This window comes from Macaca mulatta, chromosome 15, assembly GCF_049350105.2.
Source record: "Macaca mulatta isolate MMU2019108-1 chromosome 15, T2T-MMU8v2.0, whole genome shotgun sequence".
In the NCBI taxonomy this organism is placed as follows: Eukaryota; Metazoa; Chordata; class Mammalia; order Primates; family Cercopithecidae; genus Macaca; species Macaca mulatta.
Window position 1 is genome coordinate 106037275 of NC_133420.1, and position 24732 is coordinate 106062006.

General features: G+C 39.5%; 1 protein-coding gene across 4 annotated transcripts in view; it reads right to left on the reverse strand.

Moving 5' to 3' along the window:
- CARNMT1 (carnosine N-methyltransferase 1) overlaps positions 1 to 23363 on the reverse strand; it is a 45583-nt gene extending 22220 nt beyond the window's left edge. The window contains exons 1-4 of one of the 4 annotated variants that reach the window (XM_077966250.1): positions 22452 to 22908; positions 21967 to 22065; positions 12376 to 12571; positions 11383 to 11546 (exon numbers count right to left, since the gene is read on the reverse strand). In XM_077966250.1, coding sequence (XP_077822376.1) covers positions 11383 to 11546; positions 12376 to 12564 — 353 coding nt within the window. In that variant the 5' untranslated portion in view covers positions 12565 to 12571; positions 21967 to 22065; positions 22452 to 22908. Of the gene's footprint in view, positions 1 to 11382; positions 11547 to 12375; positions 12572 to 21966; positions 22066 to 22350 lie in introns of all 4 variants that reach the window. The other 3 variants (XM_001094584.5, XM_028835252.2, XM_028835250.2) reach the window with 3 other exon arrangements.
- Positions 23364 to 24732: the final 1369 nt, after the last annotated feature.

The window sequence follows — 24732 nt, forward strand, 5'->3', positions numbered from 1 at the left end:
TTTATCTTAAGTGGGAAAAAAATGCCTCTTTAGAGCTCAGAGTATTTTTTTCCTAATGCTCAACTATATAAAAGAAAAAATGAATTCAACCAGTCAGTAGTGCATCAGTATCTTTTTGGAGTGTTTGTGTATATATATTAAAATGCAAAGAAATAACAGATTTCCCCCTACAAATCACTTCAAAGTCTTCTAAAATTGAAGGGGCTAATGAAATTAAGATCTAAAAAATATAGTCCAGCAACTTTTAGACTCAAAAAATGTGATTTGACATGTTAGCCTTCCTTCCAGACAGGATGCAAACTTAAGAATCTATATTTCCTTACCTACTATAAGCTTTACAACACTGAATTCTTATATTTAAATAATTAGACATTCACTTGGAAAATTTTTTTTAAAAATCTCAATACATACTGGTCTGACCATCAATTAAGAAGAGTTATTACATTATGTTTATGCTCACATATGAGAGAAAGGTTTAAACCCTAAGCTCATTCTTTAAATTAAAAACATATATATTGTAAATTTCAATAAGCAATTGCTCACTAGTGTTCAAATCCTATTTAAAACAAAAACAAACCAGAGGATAATAACTACTGAAGCATTTGAAATTCAGCACAACGAAAACAGCATTTCCTTAATTAACAAACAGACTCCACACAAAAGCAAGTCAATCTGTGGCTTCAAAGCTGCTTGTGCTTGCAAACTCAGGCATATTAAAAACTCTATAAACATAGACAAATGGAGAAAATGATTTATGTGTTTCCTTAGGAAAAATATTTTAATGACCACAAATATAGTTAATTCTACACATATTTCATTAAGTATATGTTCTTCTATAGGCAGTTCAATCAGAAAAGGCCTTCAGTGAAATTTAAACACACACACACACACACACACACAAAATAAAAGGCTAGCTGACATAAATTTGTGTTAACTCCAGCCTGAGTATAAAGACATTTAAATTCCCCAGGTACTTACTGTGGCATAAACAGAGTCCTAGAAATTTATCTGAAAGACATAAAGTTGACGAGAATTTATCTAGCATCAACCTGGATTCTGAGGGGCTACAATTAATGACCCTTTTCTTTCTTTTTTTTTTTCTTTTTTTTTTGAGATGGAGTCTCACTCTGTTGCTCAGGTTGGAGTGCAGTAGCTCGATCTCGGCTCACTGCAACCTCCACCTCCCAGGTTCAAGCGATTCTCCTGCCTTGGCCTCCCAGGTAACTGGGATTACAAGTGTGCGCCACCACACCCAGTTAATTTTTGTATTTTTAGTAGAGGCGAGGTCTCACCGTGTTGGACAGGGTGGTCTTGAACTCCTGACCCCAAGTGTTCCACCCATCTTGGCCTCCCAAAGTGCTGGGATTACAGGCATGAGCCACCACACCCGGCCTAATACCCCTTTTCCAGGCTCTAGGGTTTACTTATTCTGGCAAAGCTATGATTTCAATATGGATGCAGCCTTTACTGTGTTTTATTAGGTTTCCTGTTTAGGTTTTTTTGATAGCTTACCTTATCTACTATAAGGAAATCAATCTAAATCAAGTAAGTAAAACAAATAACATACAAAGAAATATAACCAAAAAGAAGTGCAATAGATATTACATTTCAAGGTACTTCATTTAAAGTTTATATATACCTATCCACTTTTGTAACAATTACTTTCAGGAAAGGAAACTGGGTAACTGAGGAACAGTTATGAAGAACAGTTATGGGAAGGAGAGTATATATCCCTTGAAACCTTTTAAGTTTTAAATCCTGTAAAATGTTTTACTTATTTAGAATGGTTTTAAATTATTTTTATTTTAAAAATAACCTATTGTTACCATTTAGAGTTAACTCATCCTTTCCTCACCAGTTTACATTTTGTCAAGTAACTATAACAATGGAAAAGTAACAGTGTGTGCTAGTTCACTAATTATCTTTTTTTTTTTTTTTTTTTTTTTGAGGCGGAATCTTCACTCTGTCGCCCAGGCTGGAGTGCAGTGGCACCATCTCGGCTCACTGCAAGCTCCGTCTCCCGGGTTCGCGCCATTCTCCTGCCTCAGCCTCCGGAGTAGCTGGGACTACAGGCGCCCGCCACTGCGCCCGGCTAATTTTTTGTATTTTAGTAGAGACGGGGTTTCACCGTGTTAGCCAGGATGGTCTCGATCTACTGACCTCGTGATCTGCCTGCCTCGGCCTCCCAAAGTGCAGGGATTACAGGCGTGAGCCACCGCGCCCGGCCTCACTAATTATCTTTAACAATGGCATGCCCTTTTAGTATTGCTGACCCTGTTATACTAATTAATGGTCTCATACATGATTCTGTAATCACTGAGTCTAAACAAAGTCATGTTTTAAGTGCCAAAAATGATGTTGATATAAATGTTTCACATTCAGCCTCCAACATTCACTCAAACTTTGGTACATTTCTATTAAAAGCCTTATCAATTAAAACCTACATATATTTCAACAACAGATATTTTGAATTTTGAGGTATACCTGGACTTTATAGAAAGTATTAAACTAGTATCTATTACTTTATAAAGCAGGGCACTGAATATATCTACTGAGAGAGAATACCAACTAGAAACTTTAAGAATATAACATCTTTTTGGAAACAACAGTATTTATTTAAAAGATTATTTACCATGACCAAGTGGAATTTATCCCAGGAATGCAAGGGTGGTTCAACATAAGAAAATCAATTGATGAAATATATCACATTAATGGAAGAAAAAACATATCATCTCAACTGATGCAAAAAAGATATTTGACAAAATTCAGCACTCTATCAGAAAAACCTTTAGAAAACTTAAGAAAATTTGGCTGGGCATGGTGGCTCACACCTATAATCCCAGCACTTTGGGAGGCCAAGGTGGGCGGATCACTTGAGGTCAAGAGTTTGAGATCAGCCTGACCAATATGGTGAAACCCCGTCTCTACTGAAAATACAAAAATTAGCCAGGTGTGGTGGTGGGCGCCTGTAATCCCAGCTACTCGGGAGGCTGAGGCAGGAGAATCGCTTGAACCCAGGAGGTAGAGGTTGCAGTGAGCCAAGATCGTGCCACTGCACTCCAGCCTGGGTGACAGAGCGAGACCCTGCCTTTAGAAAAAAAAAAACTAAGAAAATTCTTCAACATGATAAAGGGTATTTATGAAAGTCCCACAGCTACTCAATGGTGAAAGACTGAAAGCTTTCTCCCTAAGAACAGAAACAAGGAAACAAAAGGCATTCAAATTGGAAAGGAAAAGGTAAAAACTATCTTTTTTTGCATAATGTGATCCACAAAGTATCCCTAAGAAAGTTAATAGAGCTAAAAAGCAAGATTACAAGGTACAAGATCAACACACAAAAATCAGTTGTGTTTCTACTACACCAGCAACAAAAATTCTGAAAAGTAAATTAAGAAAGCAATTCCATTTATAATAGCATCTAACACAGGGATGTCGAATCTTTTGGCTTCCCTGGGCCACATTGGAAGAATTGTCTTGGGCCACACATAAAATAACAACAGCTGATGAACTTAAAAAAATAAAAAATTTAAAAAACCGTCACAATGTTTTAAGAAAGTTTACAAATTTGTGCTGGGCCACATTCAAAGCTGTCCTGGGCCGCAGGCAGCCCACTGGCCATGGGTTGGATAAGTTTGATTGAAAGGAATTATATACATACAGATAAATCTTTTTTTTTTTTTTTTCTTGAGACTGTGTCTCACTCTATTGCCCAGGCTGGAGTGCAATGGCACGATCTCAGCTCACTGCAACCTCCACCTCCTGAGTTCAAGCGATTCTTCTGCCTCAGCCTTCCAAGTACCTGCAATTACAGGCGCATGCCACCATGCCCAGCTACTTTTTGTATTTTAGTAGAGATGGGGTTTCACCATGTTGGCCAGGCTGGTCTTGAACTCCTGACCCTGTGATCCACCTGCCTCAGCCTCCCAAAGTGCTGGGATTACAGGCATGAGCCACCATGCCCGACCACATACAAATAAATCTAACCAAAGTGAAAGACCTATACACTGAAAACTACAAAACACTGCTGAGAGAAATTAAGCTCTAAATAGATGGAAAGACATACTGTGATAATGTGTAAGATTTAACATTGTCAAGACCTCAGTACTACCCAAAGCAATCTATATATTCAGCACAATCCTTAATCAAAATTCCAACAACCTTTTCTGCAGAAATGAAAAAACCTGAAATTCACAAGAATTACAAGAGGGCCCCAAAATAATCTTGAAAAACAACAAAGGAGGACTCACACTTCCTGACTTTGAAATTTATAAATCTACGGCAATTAAAATAGTATGTTATGGCATAAGGACAAACATACAGACCAATGAAACAGAATACAGAGTACAGAAAAAACCCACATATATGGTCCACTAGTTTTCAACAAGTCTACCATTCAATCGGGAAAGGACAGTCTTTCTTTTTGTTTTTGTTTTTTAAACAAATGTACTGGAAAAACTGGATATCCATATGCAAAAGAATGAAGTTGGATTACTACCTTAACCACATATAAAAATTAACTCAAAATGGATCAAAGACCTAAACTTGGGAATTAAAACTATAAAAACTTTAGTTTATTTTTTAAATTCTTTTCAACTTTAGAGATAAGTCTTTGCAATGCTGCCCAGGCTGGGGTGCAGTGGCTATTAGAGGTGCAATCAGAGCACACAGCACACTACACCCCTGAACTCCTGGGCTCAAGCAATCCTCCTGCCTCAGCCTCCTGAGTGGCTGGGACTACTGGTGTTTGCCACCATGCCCAGCCCAAGTATTTCTTTTTTTTTTTTCGTTGTAAGTAACCCATACCAAGTATTTCTTAACGTTGCAAAGATATTCCTACTACTCTGATGCAGGAAAAATGTTAAAATCATCAAACATAAAAGGTGAGATGCATATGAAACCTCAGAAAGCAATAATATTCCTGCATTGCCATATTTCTAGATGCAAGACTTATGGAAAAATAAGTGATTATTAGAAGCAGCTAATACATGCAAATATACTAGAAATTAAAATCACTTAATGATTCAGTCAGCACCACCCCTTCCCCCCATCCCCCAGCCCACTAGTGGCCTAATAAGACTAAGGAGAAATGATTTTTTTCTGGTCATTAATATTACTTTATTGTCTACTATTCCTTTACATACAATGTCTGGTATTCAATTAAAAAAAATTAAGAAACATGCAAGGAAGCAAGATAATGTGGACCTCATTGTTATAAGGAAGGCTTCAAGAAAACAGTCACACAAACAGAATGTAAGAATCATCAGGTAGGGATTTTAAAATATCCATGAAAAGTATGTTAAAGCATCTAGTGCAAAATGTAGATCACATATACAAAAAGAGAATTTCGGTAGAGACAGCAGAGAGTATATGTGTATGGCTGCAGATATATATGTAAGTGCTAGAAATTTTTTAAAAAATCAAAAAATGAGTATAAGAGAGTTAAAAAAAAAACTCTTTTTTTAAACTCTCTTATTTAAAAAAAAAAAAAGAAAGAAAGAAAGAAGAAATTCTTTTCTTTTTTTTTGAGATGGAGTTTTGCTCTTGCTGCCCAGGCTAGAATGCAATGGCATGATCTCAGCTCACTGCAACCTCTGCCTCTTGGGTTCAAGGTATTCTCCTGCCTCAGCCTCCCAAGTAGCTGGGATTATAGGGGCACACCACCACACCCAGCTAATTTTTCTATTTTTAGTAGAGGCAGGGTTTCATCATGTTGGCCAGGCTGGTCTTGAACTCCTGACCTCAAGTGATCCACTCACCTCAGCCTCCCAAAGTGCTGGGATTATAGGTGTGAGTTACCACCCCAGGCCAAGAACTCTTTCAAAGGACTTATCAGCAGATTAGCATAATAAATAATCAGTGAAGTTGAAGTTAGCTTAACAGAAATTATCCAAATTATACTATAAAGGGCTGGGAGGAGAAAGAGTGTGTGGAAAGAGTCATGTGAAACCTAAGAGATGACATGAAATGGTTTAATACTTAATATACATGTAACTGGAGTACCAGAAGAGAAAGAATTAGAGAAAATGATAGAGAAGTAATGTGAAGAGATAATAGCAAAGCATTTCTGAATTGATGATATAGATCTACCCAAACCCCAAGACACTAGCAAACCCCAACCAAGATAAATACAAAGGAAACCACATTTAAGACACCTCACAGTCAAACTGCTAAATAAAAAAGGTGGAGGCAGAGTGGGGAGAATGGGGAGTAACTGCTTAATGGGTATGAGGTTTTATTCCAGGTTGATGAAATGTTTTGGACCTACACAGTGGTGGTAGATGTACAATACTGTGAAAGTACTGAATGCCACTGATTTATTTAAAATGATTACTTTTGTTATATGCAATTCGCCTCAATAAAAAACTGAGGGGAAAAGACATAAATATATAATTCTCAAAATAAAAAAAAAAGTTAACATGACCCTTTAACATATGAAGACAGTTTCACTCATAAGAGAAATGCAAATTAAGACTATGTGAATATACAATTTCCCACCCATCAGGCTGGCAAAAGGTCAAAAGCTTAAAACTACAGTATTTGTTAGGGCTGTGCATAAACAGGCATTTTCACACATTGCCAGTAAACAGAAAAAACAGTAAAACCCTTATAGAAGAATATAGTAATGACTATGGCAGGCAGGCGCTGTAGTGGTGCTCCCACGCTCCCTACTTCCTGGTCCCCATGTCTTGCTTCTAACCAACAGAATATAGCAAAGGTGATGAGATGTCCCTCCTATGATTGTCATTATTATTATTATTGAGACAGGCTCTTGCTCTGTTGCCCAGGATGGAATGCAGTAATGTTATCACTGCAACTTTGAACTCCTGGGCTCCAATGATCCCCTCACCTGGTGTCTGCCTCCAGAGTAGCTAGGACTATACAGGTGCATGCCACCTCACCTGGCTAATTTTTAAATTTTTAGTAGAGATGAGGTCTCACTATGTTGCCCAAGTTGGTCTTAAATTCCTGGCCTCAAGTGATTCTCCCATCTTGGTCTCTCAAAGTACTGGGATTATAGACATGAGCCTTGACACCCAGCTCTATGACCGTTCAACACTGTAAGACGGTTGACAGCTTGCTTGATATAGACACCCTCCTTGCTGGCTTGATGAAGTGGTCCTTTTGGGAAAGACAAGGAACTGCGGGTTACCTCTAGGAGATGAGGCAGACTTCCAACTGACGAACAGAGAGCAGCTAAGACCCTCAGTCCTACAGTCACAATGAAAACAATTCTGCCTCAGTACTACAACTGCAGTTAAACAAAATGAAACATGAGTGACAGAGTCTTCCCCAGTCAAGTCTCCAGGTGAAAACACAGCCCAGCAGACATCTGGATCACTGCCTTGTAAGCTCCTACCCAGAAGAACCAGTTAAGCCAAGCCTAAACTCCTGACCTATAGAAACTGAAATCAATGTGTTATGCAGCAATCCCACTTCTAGGAATTTAAATTAAAGATACACTCTCCGGCACACATACCCTATGAAAGGAACTATCTAAGGATTTTTCTGCTAGCAAATGCGAGCTTCAAGGTCTTGATGCCAAATACTATATATCCTTGACCATTTGAGATGTGATTGAATATCACTTATATCTGAGCTCTAAATGTACATTAATATGCTGGGTCAGTTAAGAGCCCAGGCACCGAAGGTCTTCAAGTTTTTTTTTTTTTTCCTTTGAGACAGCCCTTGCTCTATTGGCCAGGCTGGAGTTCAGTGGCATGATCTTGGCTCACTGCAACCTCCGCCTCCTGGGTTCAAACAATTCTCCTGCCTCAGACTCCCGAGTAGCTAGGATTACAGGTGTGCACCACCATGCCCAGCTAATTTTTGTATTTTTAGTAGAGACGGGATTTCTCCATGTTAGCCAGGCTGGTCTTGAACTCTTGACCTCAAGTGATCCATCCGGCTCAGTCTAAGTGCTGGTATTACAGGTGTGAGCCACCATGCCTGGCCAGGTCTTCAAGTTTTAAGAGTTTTTTAAAAATTAGAGCTGCATTTTTCTTCAGGATGATCCATGCCCAAATACAGAACCATGTTGACAGTGGGTTACAGAGTTTGCATGGGAAAGTTCAAGTTGTTACACTGTGTTTTTAAAAAATCTTATCTACATGTATTGTTAAATCAGAGACCATGAGATCTACTTATCAGAACCAGGAAGATAAATTCTTCAGAGCTATTTCAACTGATACTTCTTTTCCTCAAAACTTGGTGGACTGTTGGGGAAAGGGCCCCACCATTTTTTGTCTTTGATATTAGCTCCAATTCTCATAAGTACATATAGGCCCTATAATTGCAGCAGAAAAAAATGCATGATGGAAAATTTCCATAACCCACGCACTGAGACCTGAAAAATCATCCTTACTGGGTATAATTTGTTATGATGCAATTAAGTGCCAACTGATATTTCTCACCATGGACTGGTCAGGAACTGCTGCAAAGAAAAATAAACAAACCCTTTGGCATTATTTATATTCTAAAATTTGGTAAGGGGAAATCAGAATAAATTAGTTCTGAAATTATATTATGGATTCTTTAAAAGATTATCAAATAAAGTTATTTTTAAATAATTAAAGTTATACCTCCAATAATATAAAAATACATATGCATAAAGTTATTAATTTTAACATTATGTATAATTGCTAGATACTGCCAACTACCTAAATAGCCTAATGTAAGAGAAAGTTGGTTGAATAAACTATGATACATCCAAATAACAGAATAATCTTCAGCTGGGGAAAAAAAAATGACTGAAGAGCTCTATGAACTGATAGTATAGCTATTTCCAGAAGACACTAAGTGAAAAAAGCAAGGTACAGAATAAATGTATGGTATACTATCTTTTGTGGATGACCAAAGGGGGTAATTATAAAGAAAAACAAAAAAGTCAGGCATGGTAGTTTATGCCTGTAATCCCAACATTTTGGGAGGCAGAGGCAGGAGGATCACTTGAGGCCAGGAGTTCAAGACCAGCCTGTTCAACATAGCAAGACCCCTGTCTCTACAAAAAATATTTAAAAATTAGCTGGGAGGCTGAGGTGGGAGTAGTACTTGAGCCCAGGAGTTTAAGGCTAGAGTGGGCTATGATAACAACACTGTACTACAGCCTGGATGACAGAGCAACACTTTGTGTCCAAAAAAAAAAGAGAGAGAGAGAGAGAGGAAAAAAAACACATCTACTTATTTTCTTTAAAAAAAAAAAAAAAAAAGAATAAAAGCATGAATAAACAAGATGCCAATGATACTGATTATCCAAATGGGGTATAGAATAAAGGGAAGGGATAAAACACTAGGGGGCTGGGGATTGAAGGGAGAGCTAATTTGGGTAAATTGCAATGAATAAATTCACTATACCACCTTGTCTAAGGGAAAAATAACTATTAGCAAATCCCGAACTCTTTTTAGTAGGTTTCTTTTTCACAGAGGTATGAATGAAGCAATTCTGAAACCATTCTGTGTGTATTGTAGACAACTGGGCGAGTAAGTAAATGTACTGATGTTGCTGGAAGCAAAGTGAGAAGAGGGAAAACCAAGGAGAATCCTATAGAGTTGGGATTGGAATTAAGAGTTATCAGTATGAACCACAGTAAATTATGAAACTTGAATATAGACTGTAAATTACATAACAGTATTCAGGGTTAAATTTCCTCAATGGTTTCAGACATACACATACATAATGCAAGGGAAAGAGGAAGGGAGGGAAGCAGGAAGAGGAAACAATAAAAGCAAATGTGGCAAAATGTTAAAAACTGGTGAATTCAGGTAAAAAGTATAAGTGAATTCAGGAGGTCTCCATATAATTCATGCAACTTATCTGTAATTTTAAAGCTATTTCGAAATAGTTAAAATAGCCAGGCATAGTGGTAGGTGTCTGCAATCCCAGCTACTCGGGAGGCTAAGGCACGAGAATCACTTGAGCCCAGGAAGCGGAGGTTGCAGTGAGCAGCGCCACTGCACCCCAGCCTGGGGAATACAGTGAAAAATAAAAATAATAAATAAATAAATAATAACCAATAAAATGAAATGTCCCAACAAAAAACAGAGAGAAGAGACACATATGTATTGAAATTTCTGAAAGCATATACTCAAACGTAAAGTTGTCAATCAATAAGGAGGCGAAGGAGAGGAAAAGGAGCCGCTCTAAAATATCTTTAAATAAGACTGAATTCCATCCAGTAGCTTTCGTTAAATATATACCCCTAAATCAGGGGTTCCTAATCTGGGACTGAGGTTAGGTGGATTAAATTCTATCCATCAAGAGGTCTGTGGATAGAATTCACTGAGTCTCTGAAGAGAATAGGAAAAAATTACATTTTAATTTCAGAAACTGATTTTTTTTTTCCTTCAATTACAGATGCAGACAACAAACAACAGTTTTAGCAATACCTCTGACTTTATCAGGAAGATAAATCACATATATTTTCACTTCACATTAGCTGAGGTTCTCAAAACAGTATATATCCCTTTCAGCATTTTCATAATACAGTAATTACACTTGCAGTTAAATTGTATTTAAAGTGATATATGATTTTTTAAAAATGCATCACAAATTTACTTTTTAAATATTTTGATAGCTGTATTTCAAAATCACTGTTTTCTTTGTAATCCTATGCACTTAAATTTATTCACTTAAAATTGTTATTCTGGGCCAGGTGTGGTAGCTCACACCTGTAATCCCAGCACTTTGGGAGGAAGATGCAGGCGGATCACTTGAGGTCAGGAGTTTGAAACCAACCTGGCCAACATGGTGAGACCCTGTCTCTACCAAAAACACAAAAATTAGCCAGGCATGGTGGTGCAAGCCTGCAGTCCCAGCTCCTTGGGAGTCTGAGGTATGAGAATCACTTGAACCCAGGAGACAAGAGGTTGCAGTGAACTAAGACCACACCACTGTACTCCAGCCAGGGCAAGAGAGTGAGACTGTCTCAAAAAAAAAAAAAAAAAAAATTATTCTGAAAAGCAGACCATGGGCTTCAGACTGACCAATGGTTCCAGGGCACAAAAAACTTAAGAATCTCTGCTTGCTCAGAGGTACAGGTCCCTCAGTTGTTTACAACTATGTCACAATGAGGGGAATTAAAAGTTTACGTTTTTTTTGCTTCGCCATAAAGCAAATTATAAAAAGATACACATCATTGATAATTTTCCATATAACCTTATTATTTAATTTCTAAGTAATTTCCCCTAAGCACCAGCACAAAAATTATTCAAAATAAAAACTGTAACCTCACAAAGAGTATCCAATAACAAATGTAACACTTACACATGTAAAACATACAGGCACACAGCAACTGTAACAATGAAGCAAGGCTGTGAAACATTTTATCAAGAAACTCAAGTGTTTATACACTTTAAAAACTTGGTTAAAAACAAGGTACTATTTACCATCTCTCTTTTGGAAAATTTTTTAAAATTTCTTTAATGATTGGCTGGTAACAGGCATCCCTTTCTGCTTTCCCAGTTTCACTCCAGTCTCTCACAAACTGTTTCAATGTGGATTTTAACTTATCCATGTCAAATGTAGATGCTGGCATAATCTTTCCATTCCCCTGTTTAAAAAACAGACATCAATTAGCTTCTGAGAGAGTAATCCACTTTTATTATGGTTAAATAGACATGCTACTAAGGGGCTATATAGGTGGTTTAGTGGATAAATCACTAGCCTCTCACCTCAACCGGGGTTCAAGTGCAGCTTGAGATCCTAAATGAAAAGAGTTTGGTGGTCTCACTGCTACCCTCAAAAGATTAAGGTCCATTAATCATAAAACCACCATATAATTAAGCAGTCTTTACTCAGGAGAGGACCACACTGAGCTGCTATGGAGACTGAACATCCTCTCTAAGAGAGGGAAGAAAGTCCCTCCAGGTCATTGATGGGGCAGCATGGAGAGGCTCACACTGGAGTGGCCCAACTGTATCCATCCTGTGGATACAAAAAGAGGACTTCAGTTTCTATGTACTGCCAGTCCCTTGAGATTTATAAGTGAAAATAATTTCTTACAATAAAAGATGAACAGCAATAGATACAAGACACTGAAAAAATATGAGTTAAGCAAAGGAAGTTAATTTCTAGCTAGTAAAGTTGCTTTTAAAAATTTAAGTCACTAACTTTATATCCCAAAACAGAACATTATGTCAAAATGCATCAAAATCCCAACAATTATATTAGTACTTAAAAAAGGAAAACTAGCGAATAGATCCAGTCTCTGGCATACTGTTCTATTAAGCCTAATCAAATGACTGAACATTTAAGTTATAACTTTCTGAGTAGAGCAAATAGCCTGTGCCAGATATAAAAATGAAATCCAGAAAGATTAAAAGACCTCAAAATAGAGGTTGACCCTAAAATAAACACAAATAGAACAAACTTTCACATACATCTTCTCCATATTCTTTATTTTCAAACATATGTATGCAATCATTCACAATGGTCAGTAGTATTTCTTGATTATGATCAATGCATTTCCGGATCTTGTCCAAGTGAAGAAGAAACTGAGGAAGTAGTTTCTGTTGGTTAGCTGGAAGTGATCGAAATTGTCTTTCTGTTCGGTTCACTCGCTCATGCATACTGGTGCTAAAACATAAAAGGTGTTTTTTAAATTCGCAAAAGAATTCTCACCAGAGGCCAATCTTATTTCAAGGTTGTCTTTCTGTACAATTATTTCCTTCTTACGCTGGATACTGTCCTATCATTTACAATCTCTTGGCTTTTAAAAAGGCATTAACTTAGAAAGTTGTATATGTTTTTACTTTATTACAAATCCTTCTCTAAGCAAGCAAAATACAAATGGTTTATCACTAGTAAAAGTAAACATATGCACCAATTAGAAGGGGGAAAAGAAGACTGATGTACAATTAATTTACTTTTGTGTATTAAACTTAAAATTTTCAGCAAAACCAACTTAATGCTTTAGATTTTTCCATCTTTAAGTAGCAAAATAAATACTGCTGTGAAATTATAATACACACAAAATGTCCTGAAATTAACTAAAAGCAAACCAAGTTGAATTTTTAAAAATATCACAGAAGATCTTATATACTACAAATTACCAAGCAAATAAAAATTGAAATTCTATAGTGTTCTACTTAACAATATCCACAATTTGCATTCCAAAAATGACCCCAAAGGTCACTTTGGGGACCACTTATTCATAAAACCAGAAAACAGAACATCATTTTTACTTATATTTACTTACTATTATTATTTTTGAGAGGGAGTTTCGCTCTTGTCACCCAGGCTGGAATGCAGTGGCACAGTCTCGGCTCACTGCAACCTCTGCCTCCCAGGTTCAAGTCATCCTCCCACCTCAGCCTCCCAAGTAGCTGGGACTACAGACATGCGCCACCACATTCAGCTAATATTTTTGTATTTTTTTGTAGAGATGGGTTTCACCATGTTGCCCAGGCTGGTCTCAAACTCCTGGGCTCATGCAATCTGCCTGCCCTGGCTGCCCAGAGTGCTGCGATTACAGACATGAGCCACCACGCCTAGCCATAAGAACATCATTTTTTAAAGTTAAATATATACTCATAGTATATTATTTTTACATTGACAAGATGGCCAAAATTTAAAAGCCTGACTATATCAAATTTTGGTGAAAATATGGTATAATTAGGACATTTATACACTAATGGTAAGTGTATACATTAGTGCAACCACTTTGGCAAATTAAATTTAGAGTATTACCTAGTACAATTTAGCATAGTACTTGCCTTATGACCTAGTAATGATACTCCTAGAAACTCTTGCAAATGGGCCCCATGAAATATGAACAATTTTTGTCACAGTACTGTCAGAAATAACAAACAAGCCAGGCACAGTGGCTCATCCCTGTAATACCTTGGCACTTTGGGAGGCCAAGGTGGGCGGATCACTTGAGGTCAGAAGTTCAAGACCAGTCTAGCTAGCCAACATGGTGAAAGCCCATCTCTACTAAAATGCAAAAATTAGCTGGGCATGGTGGTGCCCACCAGTAATCCCAGCTACTTGGAAGGCTGAGGCAGGAGAATCGCTTGAACCCAGGAGGCAGAGGTCGCAGTGAGCCGAGATTGCACCACTGCATTCTAGCCTGGGCGACAGAGGAAGACTCCATCTCAAAAAAAAAAAAAAAAGTAACAAAATATCTGGAAACAACCCAAAGGTCTATTATCAGAAATTATCGTATAGTTACTGTAGAATGAAGAAATTACAGTATATACAGTGGAATGCAGCAAAATGAGTAAATTACAGTTCATACAATAATATGTAAGGACTAAACACTGATCTTTTTTTTTTTCTCTCTCTTCTCCAAGTTCCTCACTAAGAGGCCTGGGGCATCATTCCTTACAAATTATAAAATCTCGTTAGACAGGTTTTTTATTAACCCTATATAATATGGCTTACTTTCCAACCTAATTCTGGTATGGCATCTTATGACAAATAGCAGACTCAGAAGGAAATCAGAATATTTTACCCTAAAATATATTTCTTTGACATTCTGAAATGGCTGCCACAGGGCCAACAGATCTCAATGGCCCTGCAAAGCCATGTTTCCTAGGGGAAACGTGCATCTGTGGAGAATCTCCATGAATGCAACCAGGCCTTTCCTTTCTAGGCCTTTCCTGGATCCAGGAGAGATTAACTGAGAGCCTGACAACATTAAAGTCTAAAAAGTGACATTTAGTATCTCTTCCCTCTGAAGGCTGCTACCTAGAAGGCTTCATTTAACTTAAGAAGAACCTTGGCCTCCACAAGTCCCTTAACTCAGGCATTCCTTACCATAGCTTACCTCTATCAACCAAGTACCAACTGAAGAATCCTTAAAACCCACTTATGACTTGTAACCCCCTCTTTAAGACGTCCTGCCTTTTGTGTGAGATCAATATATACCTTCCATGTAATCCTGTATCTCTAAAATGTATAAAACCAAGCTGTAACCTGACCACCTAGAGCGCACTTTGTCAGGGTCCTCTGAGATCGTGTAACCACAGGCTGCGGTCACTATCATATTGGCCCAGAACAAACCTCTAAATATATTTGGGCAGAAACTGGCTACTCCCATCACCATCTGGAGAAAACTCAAGAACATATACATTTGTTGAAAAAATTGCAGGAAAACACATAATGTACAATTGCATTTCATGGAAAACTAAATATTATTATTCAGGGACTGAGCATATGTGGAAAAACTACAAAGTCAAGAAGTAAAAATTCAGGTTAATGATTCTGAGGGTGAAAGAGACAGGATAATGTTTTTTAAAAACTAGGTGATTGATGAGTGTTCACTGTATCATTCCTTACATTTTATATCTATATATGTGTGTGTATGTTTAAATGTTCTTTGGTATTAATTCAATATTAAATAAAAATAGAAGTATTTTTCATTTTCTATTTTCTTTTTTTTTTTTTTTTTTTGAGACGCAGTCTTGTCTTGCCCAGGCTGGAGTGCAGTGGCACGATCTCAGCTCGCTGCAACCTCCCCCTCCCAGGTTCAAGCGACTCTCCTGCCTCAGTCTCCCAAGTAGCTGGGACTACAGGCATGTGCCACCACGCTCGGCTAATTTTTGTATTTTTAGTAGAGACGGGGTTTCACCATACTGTCCAGGATGGTCTCGATGTCTTTACCTCGTGATCCACCCGCTTCTGCCTCCCAAAGTGCTGGGATTATAGGCCTGAGCCACTGTGCCCGGCCTTATTTTCATTTTCAATTTCAAAACCTTTGTCGTTTGGTTTCTTAAATCTTTATTCATCCAAACAATTTTCTTATTTTTACCCTCTGCCAAATTATTCCAACTGCCAAACAGTAATGAACTTCAGAAGAAGCTCCTGACGAACAAGCAAAAACCTGGCTGGTCGCGTTTTTACAAGCTTGTGTGTGGTGGCTTGGTGTGGGGGGCCCTTGGGGATAAGGTGAAGAGATCAAGTTGGCAGAAGCTCCACTGACATCCCCCTCTGGGGAGAGTATAATAATGAGCTTTGAAGTCAGAAAGATCAGGGATGAAATCCGGGTTATAACACCTATTTGCCACGACACCAGGAAAACTACTTCCTTCCTTTGTGCAACTCTCTCACGTAGAGAAGCAAGATAAAGAATGAACAACAATGAGGTGACCATGGAAGCTACCATTTATTGAGATTTAATAAATGCCAAGGACTAAACCAAGTCAGTTAATACTGATTATTCTGAAACATCTCCATAATTAGATAGGTAGCATTATGTTCCTCTGCTTACCAGACAGCGTTTCATTGGAAATAACGTACTCAAAAGATTTAGCCCAATAGCTTGAAAACACAGCAAGCACTCAAAATATATATACTACACATATACCTACTGTTCAATATACTATATATACACACTATATACATAGTATATATAGTATAAATATATACTATATACAGTATATATACATAGCATATATATAGTATAAATAGTATATGTAGTATAAATACATATACTATATATACACCTACTATTCAAAAAACCGGTAGGTATATTTCATTTATATTACTAAAATGTTCAAAGTGTGAAAAATGTAGAAATTAAAAGTACTCAGGGAAAGAAGGCCTAATAATTCCTCTTCTAGAGGGAACCACTTCTAACCTTTTGGCACATTTCTGTTTTGCTTAATACAAAGTTGCAGTGGCTCATGCCAGTAATCCCAGTATTTTGGGAGGCCAAAGTGGGAAGCCTATTTGAGGCCAGGTGTTCAAAACCAGCCTGGGCAATACAGCAAGACCCTCATCTCTACAAAAAAAATGAAAAAAACAGAATTAGCCAGGTGTGGTGGTGCATGCCCGTAGTCTCACCTACTCAGGAGGCTGAGGCAGGAGAACTGCTAGAGTCTAGAAAGCCAAGGGTACAGTGAGCCATGATTGTGTCACTGCACTACAGGCTGGGTAACAGAGCAAAACCCTGTCTCCAAAATACAGAAGAAAAAAAAAGTAATCTAGCATCTTACTTTCTTTAAGCTGAATGCTGACAAATTATAATTGTATATATTTGTGGGGTACAAAGTGGATGTTCTTCATTCCATCTTATGTAACCAACAGTTACTTAGCTATTTCCCAACTACTGGTCATTTAGACACTCACCTGTTTTTATGATGAATATTTTGTATTCAAAATCTGTCTATAATTTAGGGGAAAATTAGCATAAATTCTCGCAGAATTACCAGGTGAGAAGGAAAACTTTATTTTTGAGATGGAGTCTCACTCTGTCACCTAGGCTGGAGTACAGTGGCATAGTCTCAACTCACTGCAAGCTCTGCCTCCCAGCTTCAAGTGATTCTTCTGGTTCAGCCTCGTAAGTAGATGGGACTACAGGTGCACACCACCATGCCCGGCTAATTTTTATATTTTTAGTAGAGATGGGGTTTCACCATGTTGGTCAGACTGATCTCGAACTCCTGACCTGAAGTGATCGGCCAACCTCGGTCTCCCAAAGTATTAGGATTACAGGTGTGAGCCCCCACACCTGGCCAGGAGTAAGTATTTTTAAGGTTCTTGATATAAAATGATGCGTAGAAAGACTCCATCAATTTACATTCCTAACAACAGAGTATGACATTAAAGGAACTAAATGGCCACAACAAGTTAGGTAAACAGCAGAGCTTTGACAGTTTACAATTCACCGTCAACAGATTGAACAGCCTTTCTTCCTAGTGTTTACTCTTGGGCACTGGATGCCCCACAACTTCCCTCTCACCACACCTCAAAACTCATACCCAAAGTGAACTTAGCACATGCCCCACAAAAACCTGCACTCCTTCCTTCATGGCTAATATTAACAAATGCACCCAAGTTAGAAATTAAAGAGTCATCAGCTGGGCATGGTGGCTCACGCCTGTAATCCCAGCACTTTGAGAGGCCAAGGTGGGCAGTTCACCTCAGGTCAGGAGTTCGAGATCGAGACCATCCTGGCTAACCCTGTCTCTACTAAAAATACAAAAAATTAGCCGGGCATGGTGGCATGCACCTGTAATCCCAGCTACTTGGGAAGCTGAGGCAGAAGAATCACTTGAATCTGGGAGGCAGATGTTGCAGTGAGTTGAGATCGTGCCACTGCACTCCAGCCTGGGCAACAGAGCGAGACTCCGTTTCAAAAAAAATAAAAGTAATTAAGGAGTCATCCTAAATGTCTCTTCTCCTAGTCCCATAATCAATAAGCCCAGGATACTTTCCAATTCTACTTCCTAACTCCTCCCCTACCCTTCCCGCCCCACCTCTAATCAGATGAATTCTTCTAAAACACAAGTGTCATCTTGGTCATTATTCAGTATCTCTGTACTTCAGCAAATGTAAAAAGCAATAAACGTTCAGTTACATTCCCACAGGTGCCACTTTTGGTTTTCCACAGATATTACTTATTACCAAGTAGTATCAAGATTGCAAGGGTGAGTTGAGATGAGTTATAGATTGGTTAGAAGAGCTGTCAATTCTTGATACAGAAGTAACTCCACAGAGCAGGATGAGATTCTTAAACCCCTGGTTACTTACTGGTGTGCAAAGCTGCCATAACATACATCCACCAGTGACTCTTAAAATAGGTGGGATCTTACTAAAGTTGAGAATATAGTCCAATCCTTACTATACCCTTATAACTGGGGCTAACTTCACTATCCTGCACATGCTTACCCTATCGGTATTGCTTCAAGGCAGGGGCCCACTGGCTACTTCGTTTTTTTGTAGTCTTATTGGTACACAGTCACACTATTTGATTACACAAAGCCTAAGGCTCCTTCCATTCAAGGGCAGAGCTGATGAGTTGTAACAAGAGACCACTTGGCCTTCAGAGCTTAAAATATTTACTGCCTGGCCCCTTTAAGAAACTCTGTCAAACCTGCTTTGAAGGAATATTTTACAAAAATCAGACTCTCCTTGGTTCCGAACTAAGTCAGCATCAGGAGGCGACATTCTCTTGCTGATAAGAGGAGAAAGTAAACTTAATAGCCATTTTTCCTCAATGGTGGTATCTCTGCCTCCAACTCTCTCTAGAAAGCTGGTGTCAGCAGTGACCTCAACTCGGATTTAGTCACCTGTCATCAGGGTGAGCCCACACCAGGTCTGAGCTAAATGCCATGGTCATAGGCCCATTCCTCTGCACTTAGCTGAACTACTCTGGGAAATCCAAATAGAAAAAAACGTAACTTGTCAGAAATAAAGCCTGTCTTGATTCATTTTAAATCTTTATTAAACACCTAACATTAAATTTGTCTTACTAGTATAACTCTGCATTAACGCACCATAAAATTTTAGGTAACAGTTTTGGATTTTAGGTCAGATTCTACCACAACTGGATTGTGTAACCCAGAGCAAGTTGCTTACTGCTTTGTGTCTATCCACATCCTCACCTGCAAAAATCGGCTCCAAATCTCGATATTTAAAAATCTCATCCTGTTATTTCTAAAAGTAAGAAGTTTCTGAAAAGACTTTCAGCTTTTCAACTCTAGTATTGTCTATGTGCTAAGGTGCTTCATTTATAACAACACTGGGTTATAAAACTAACTTTTGCTATTCAATACAAATGAGCTATACCCATTTTTACCTTAATCAGAATGTCATCTAAGCAAAATCTGTAGGAATCACAAAATTGGAACCCATTAGAAAGTATTAATCAAAAGACATTCCTTGCTTTATGAGCTTTTATCTAAATCTCCTATGTATTAACTAAAAGACATATAGCAGTAAAATTGTTCCCTGCAAAATCTGGACGTACAGTTGACCCCTGAACAATGCCTGGGTTGGTGCACCAACCCCCTGTGCAGTCGAAAACCCACATGCAACTTTAATTCACCAAAAACTTAACTACTAATAGCCTACTACTGACCAAAAGCCTTACCAATAACATAAACAACTGACAGATATTTTGTATGTTAATATATTACGTACTATATTCTTACAATAAAGCTAAAGAAAATATTAAAGTCATAAGAAAGGAAAAATACATTTACACTACTGCACTGCATTTATCAATACTGCAAATTTACATTATTTGACTACAAGATAAATCCTCTGTCTGAAATGGGGTTGGGGGGCAACCTCTGCTGCAGACCTCTATCTACAGTACATATGGAACAAATCAACTTTTTTTTGTAATGTCTTGACTTTTCTCTGCTTCTTGGGAGCACTTCCAGCATCACCAGTAGCACTTCATACGGGACCCATGGTGTTATTTAAGGTTTATGGTATTACATTAAGTTTAATGAAATCTGTTTACTGCTATAGGCAATTTACTGGACAGACAAAAGCAGAGTGATTTTTTCAAGCAGATACTGGCAACATTTGAGCTCACTGCAAAAGCAACAGCAAGTGGCTACAAAATTATTACAGTAGTACCATATCTACTACAGATAATTTTATGCAACTATGATTTAATGCTACATCTTTGCTTGTTTACATTTATCTCAGTTGCAAATGGCTCCATGTAAGATCTGTGTTTGTGTACGGTTTGATAAATTTTAACTTTCTGTAATAGATTTGTGTATATTTTATGGTAGTAAATGATAAACTAATATCTACACATATGCATTCATGGCATAACTTTTTCTTAATTTTTTCAATATTTCTAGGCTATGCAAGTTTGCTAAGTTTTTCAAATTCTTGCAAATCTCAAAACAATTTTCCAATGTTTATTTGAAAAAATTTGTGTATAAATGGACCCGTGCAGTCAGATCCATATTGTTTAAGGGTCAACTGTACTTGCTAAATGTGTAGAACCGGACTGTCCATCACAATCTACTTCGATAATGGAAAAGCTTTTATTTGCACTGTCCAATACAACAGACTCTAGCTACATGTAGCTACTGAGCACCTGAAATGTGGGTAGTAAAACTGAGCAACTAGATTTTAAAGTTTATTAAATACTGATTAATTTTAGCTTAAATTTATCCAGATATGATTAGTGGCTACAAGCAGTTTAAGTCTAGAAGATCACAAAATATTAGAATGTAACAATCCACTGTTTTCTGCTACATACGTTTTCTGTACCCCTAGCCTTTAAGTGAGATTTTAAAAAGCATATTTTTGATGTTATACTATTTTCAGTCCAAGTATATGAAGTGTTTCAAGAGAGTCTATACAAATAAAAACGATTTTTTTAAAAAATGAGATGCCCTGAATCCAACATTACACCAGTAAAGAATTGAGTATAGGAAATAGTATCATAAACACTAGAATATTCACACAAGAACTCTTCTCTATATTGCCACACTTCTGTTCCTGATCAACCCCTACCCCAATAAAGTCCCATCCCATACTTACCCACAAACATCAATTTTAAATTGGTCCTAATATATTAAAAGTAAGTACAACTACACACTTAACTAAATGGGTCCACTATATTCCCAAAACATTTCCCAATATTCTTTCTAGATTTTTCAAGAGCAAAATGTACCAGACTTTTCTGTATCTCCCACTCTTAACTATCTGATGTTAGCTGCCTTCCCTAACTCCATGGTTATTTCAGTCACAATTCCTGCATCAAATTCAATTCTCTGATGGTCTGCCTTGCTCCCTCTGTTACTACTAAATCCGGAGAAATAAAATATCCAAACTACTCTTTTGGGCTCTGTAAAGTAATGCCGTCCCTGGTCCTATTTCTAGGTTTAATCAGTAAATTACTTCATCAAGATCTTCGAAGTTCAAAAGTTCCTATCACATGTACAATCAGATTCCAAATAACTTTAAGCTTTCATTAAGCAAGCTTCTAAATTCAGACTAGTAAACTAATTTAACTATCCGTCAAAAACTTGACAGACTATTTGGGAATGAGAAATGTATTTCTTTGCTACCATTTGTTTTGTTAAAAATAGAGCTTAAACAACATATGCCAAGCACTAGTGACATAAAAATAAATAAGACTCAGCCCCTGCCCTTGAGGAGGTCACAGCAAAGCAAGAGATTTATATAAACAAATACAATACATGAGATAAACAATATTTTAAAAGTTTGCATAAAGCACAGCAGGAACCCACTTATGGGAACAGGTTTACCTGCGTAGGAGGTCATGTCTGTCTGATTCCAATTGCAGACTCAGAACATAGTCACCGGTGGACTCATATCTCTTACGTGAATAAAAGTGTTATCTTCACCTGAAAATCCAGTTAAGTCCCTTTCAGCTCTTGGAATTATAATTTTGTGATTAAACTACTTTTACATCTATCTAGAAGAAACGTAGAAGTTAGGGAGCTGGTTTTATGAATGAGGAGCGTACTTAAAAGGTCCTACCACAGTGCCTAGCACACCAGGGAGAATTAGACACATTTTTGCAGGAAAAAAGAACGTAAAGGCAGCTCTTATTGTGACTTCTCTCATTTCTCTCCTAATAATTAGCAAATTTTAGAATATCAGGACCACTTCCGCCCTTAATCACCCACCAGTTAAAGACACTGAGCAGCATCATTCAATCGCTCACACAAATGTGCAAGTGTTCACAGCGCCAAAGAAGGGGTGGGTGGAAATCTTAAACTGCTCTTACAAGCACTGGTAACAGTTTGGGAAAATACGTCCTACAGCATCCCACGCGTAGGTGAACTTGGGCTCTCCATGTGTTCAGTTTGAAGGACATCGACCACACACACCAATCAGCCCAGCAGTGGACGATTCTACCACCATCGTCTTCTATCTGAAATTGTTACAGCGCTTCTCCGGTCACCCCCACCGGCCTCAAAGCCAAACCTTTAAGAGGACGGAGGCAGGAGAGCTAATCTGATCCTGAGGTCAGAAGACACGAGGCTGTGCAGCAGACGGCGCGGCGGACACGCGGGTGTGCAGGGCCGGGAGGGGCTGGGGTGGTGCGAGGTGACTCGGGGCCCGGAGGTCAGCTGCAGCAGCCGGGTCCCGACGCCTCGGAGGCGTGGCGGCGGGACGGCGAGCGCCCCCGTTCCGGCGGGTCCGCCGCCACCAGTGGGCGCCCCGACGGTCTGGGCCGGGGTCCGCCACGGGCTCCTTACCCGTAGTAGCGGAAGGCATTAATGATCTTCCAGAAGTGCTCACGCTCAAGCCTCTCCTCCTCCTCCTCGGTGCTGCGCGTGGCCGCCGCCGCCGCCGCCGCCGAAACCGCCGCGGCCGAGCCCCAACGCCCAGCGGAAAACTGCACTTCCACCTCCTCGCTCCCACCGCCGCCTCCCCCGCAGCCCTCGGGCAGCCGGGAGGTGGGTGGCGGAGGGCGCCGCCGTCGCTGCATCGCCGCCGCGGCCCTCGGCCTGGCTCGCTTGCGTCTCGCCGCGACCGACAGCGTGGTGGCGGCTGCTTGGCCTTCCTCTAGACGGCGCCCGCCGCGGACATGCCCCCAGCTCGCGGCGCGCTCCGCCCCCGCCACCCTCAGGCCTCCATCCGCGCTGGGCTCCGCCAGGTCTTCAGGGCTCAGAGAACCAACGCGCATGCGTGTGCCGCGGTACGCGGAGGGCCCGTGCGGTCTGCGCTCATTTGCTGCCGGGCTTCGGAGACAGCGCGCTGACGTCACGACCACGCTTCCAAGGGCGGGGCCGAGGCCCTAGGGCGGTGACGGAGGAGGAGCTCGTAGGTGGGGTGGGGCTGGCGCCGCAGTTACCTGTGCGCGGCCGCGTGGGTGGGACTTAAGAGCCTGCGAGTGCCGGATTGCGGAGCGGGAAGCTGAACGCAGGCCCAGGCACTAGCAAAGAAGGGAAAGGCAAAAAGGAAAAGTTCGGCTTTGATGAATTTATTAGGAATTTTTATTTCAGAAAGTCTAGAAGGAACGTCTTGTATCCATCCTAATTTAAGTTTTAATTCGCTTCCTAAATAAATTCCTATTTTTAATTAAGGGGGTGGGGAGTGAGCGCCATCTTTTCATTCTTTTTTTCTTTTTTTTTTCACACCCGCCCCCCCCCCGCACTCTGCCGCCCAGGCTGGAGTGCAGTGAGTGGTGCGATCTCGGCCCCCTGCAACCTCTCTGGTTCCTGGGTTCAAGCGATTCTCCTGCCTCAGCCTCCCGAGTGGTTGGGATTACAGGTGCGCGCCACCACGCCCGGCTAATTTTTGTATTTTTAGTAGAGATGGGGTGTCACCATGTTGGCCAGTCTGGTCTGGAACTCCTGGCCTCAGGTGATCCACCCCCCTTGGCCTCCCAAATCGCTGGGATTACAGACGTGAGCCATCGCTCCCGTCCCATCTTTCCAGTCTTTAGGGGCTTGCGGCAGTCCTAATTCCTCCCTTACTGAGGGTGGCAGCAGATGAGGAAAATGCCAGGACTTTCTATCCAGCTGCTGGTCTTGGGAAGACCGTGACACCTACCAGCATCTAAGGGTGGCTCTTGGGAAATAACTAAGTTATTCTTAAGAAATAACCTATTCTATTCAATTTAATCCACCACCTGGCAAATGAGTCTTACAAAATAGGGATAAAAGGGAAAGATTGCTTTATTCAAAGGGTTAAATATGCCCAGTGACCACAAAGTTTGTTAAAAAGTTACAGCCATATTGAAAGTGAAGTGGCTTCATATTTTCATAATTTAAATTAATAGTTGAAATAAAAGTAACCCTCAAAATGACTTATATTAACATTTTTATATAAAAGTTTTCTAAAATGTGAGTCTATTAATAGTAATGTGGTAATACATGTTTCAAAATTCAAAAAGAAAGTGCAAAGGATTACAAATATGAATTGGAGACAATCTCGCGCTGTTGCCCAGGCTGGAGTGCAGTGGCACCATCTCAGCTCACTGCAACCTCCCCGACTTCCAGGCTCAAGCGATTCTCCTGCCTCAGCATCCCGACTAGCTGGTATTACAGGAATGCGCC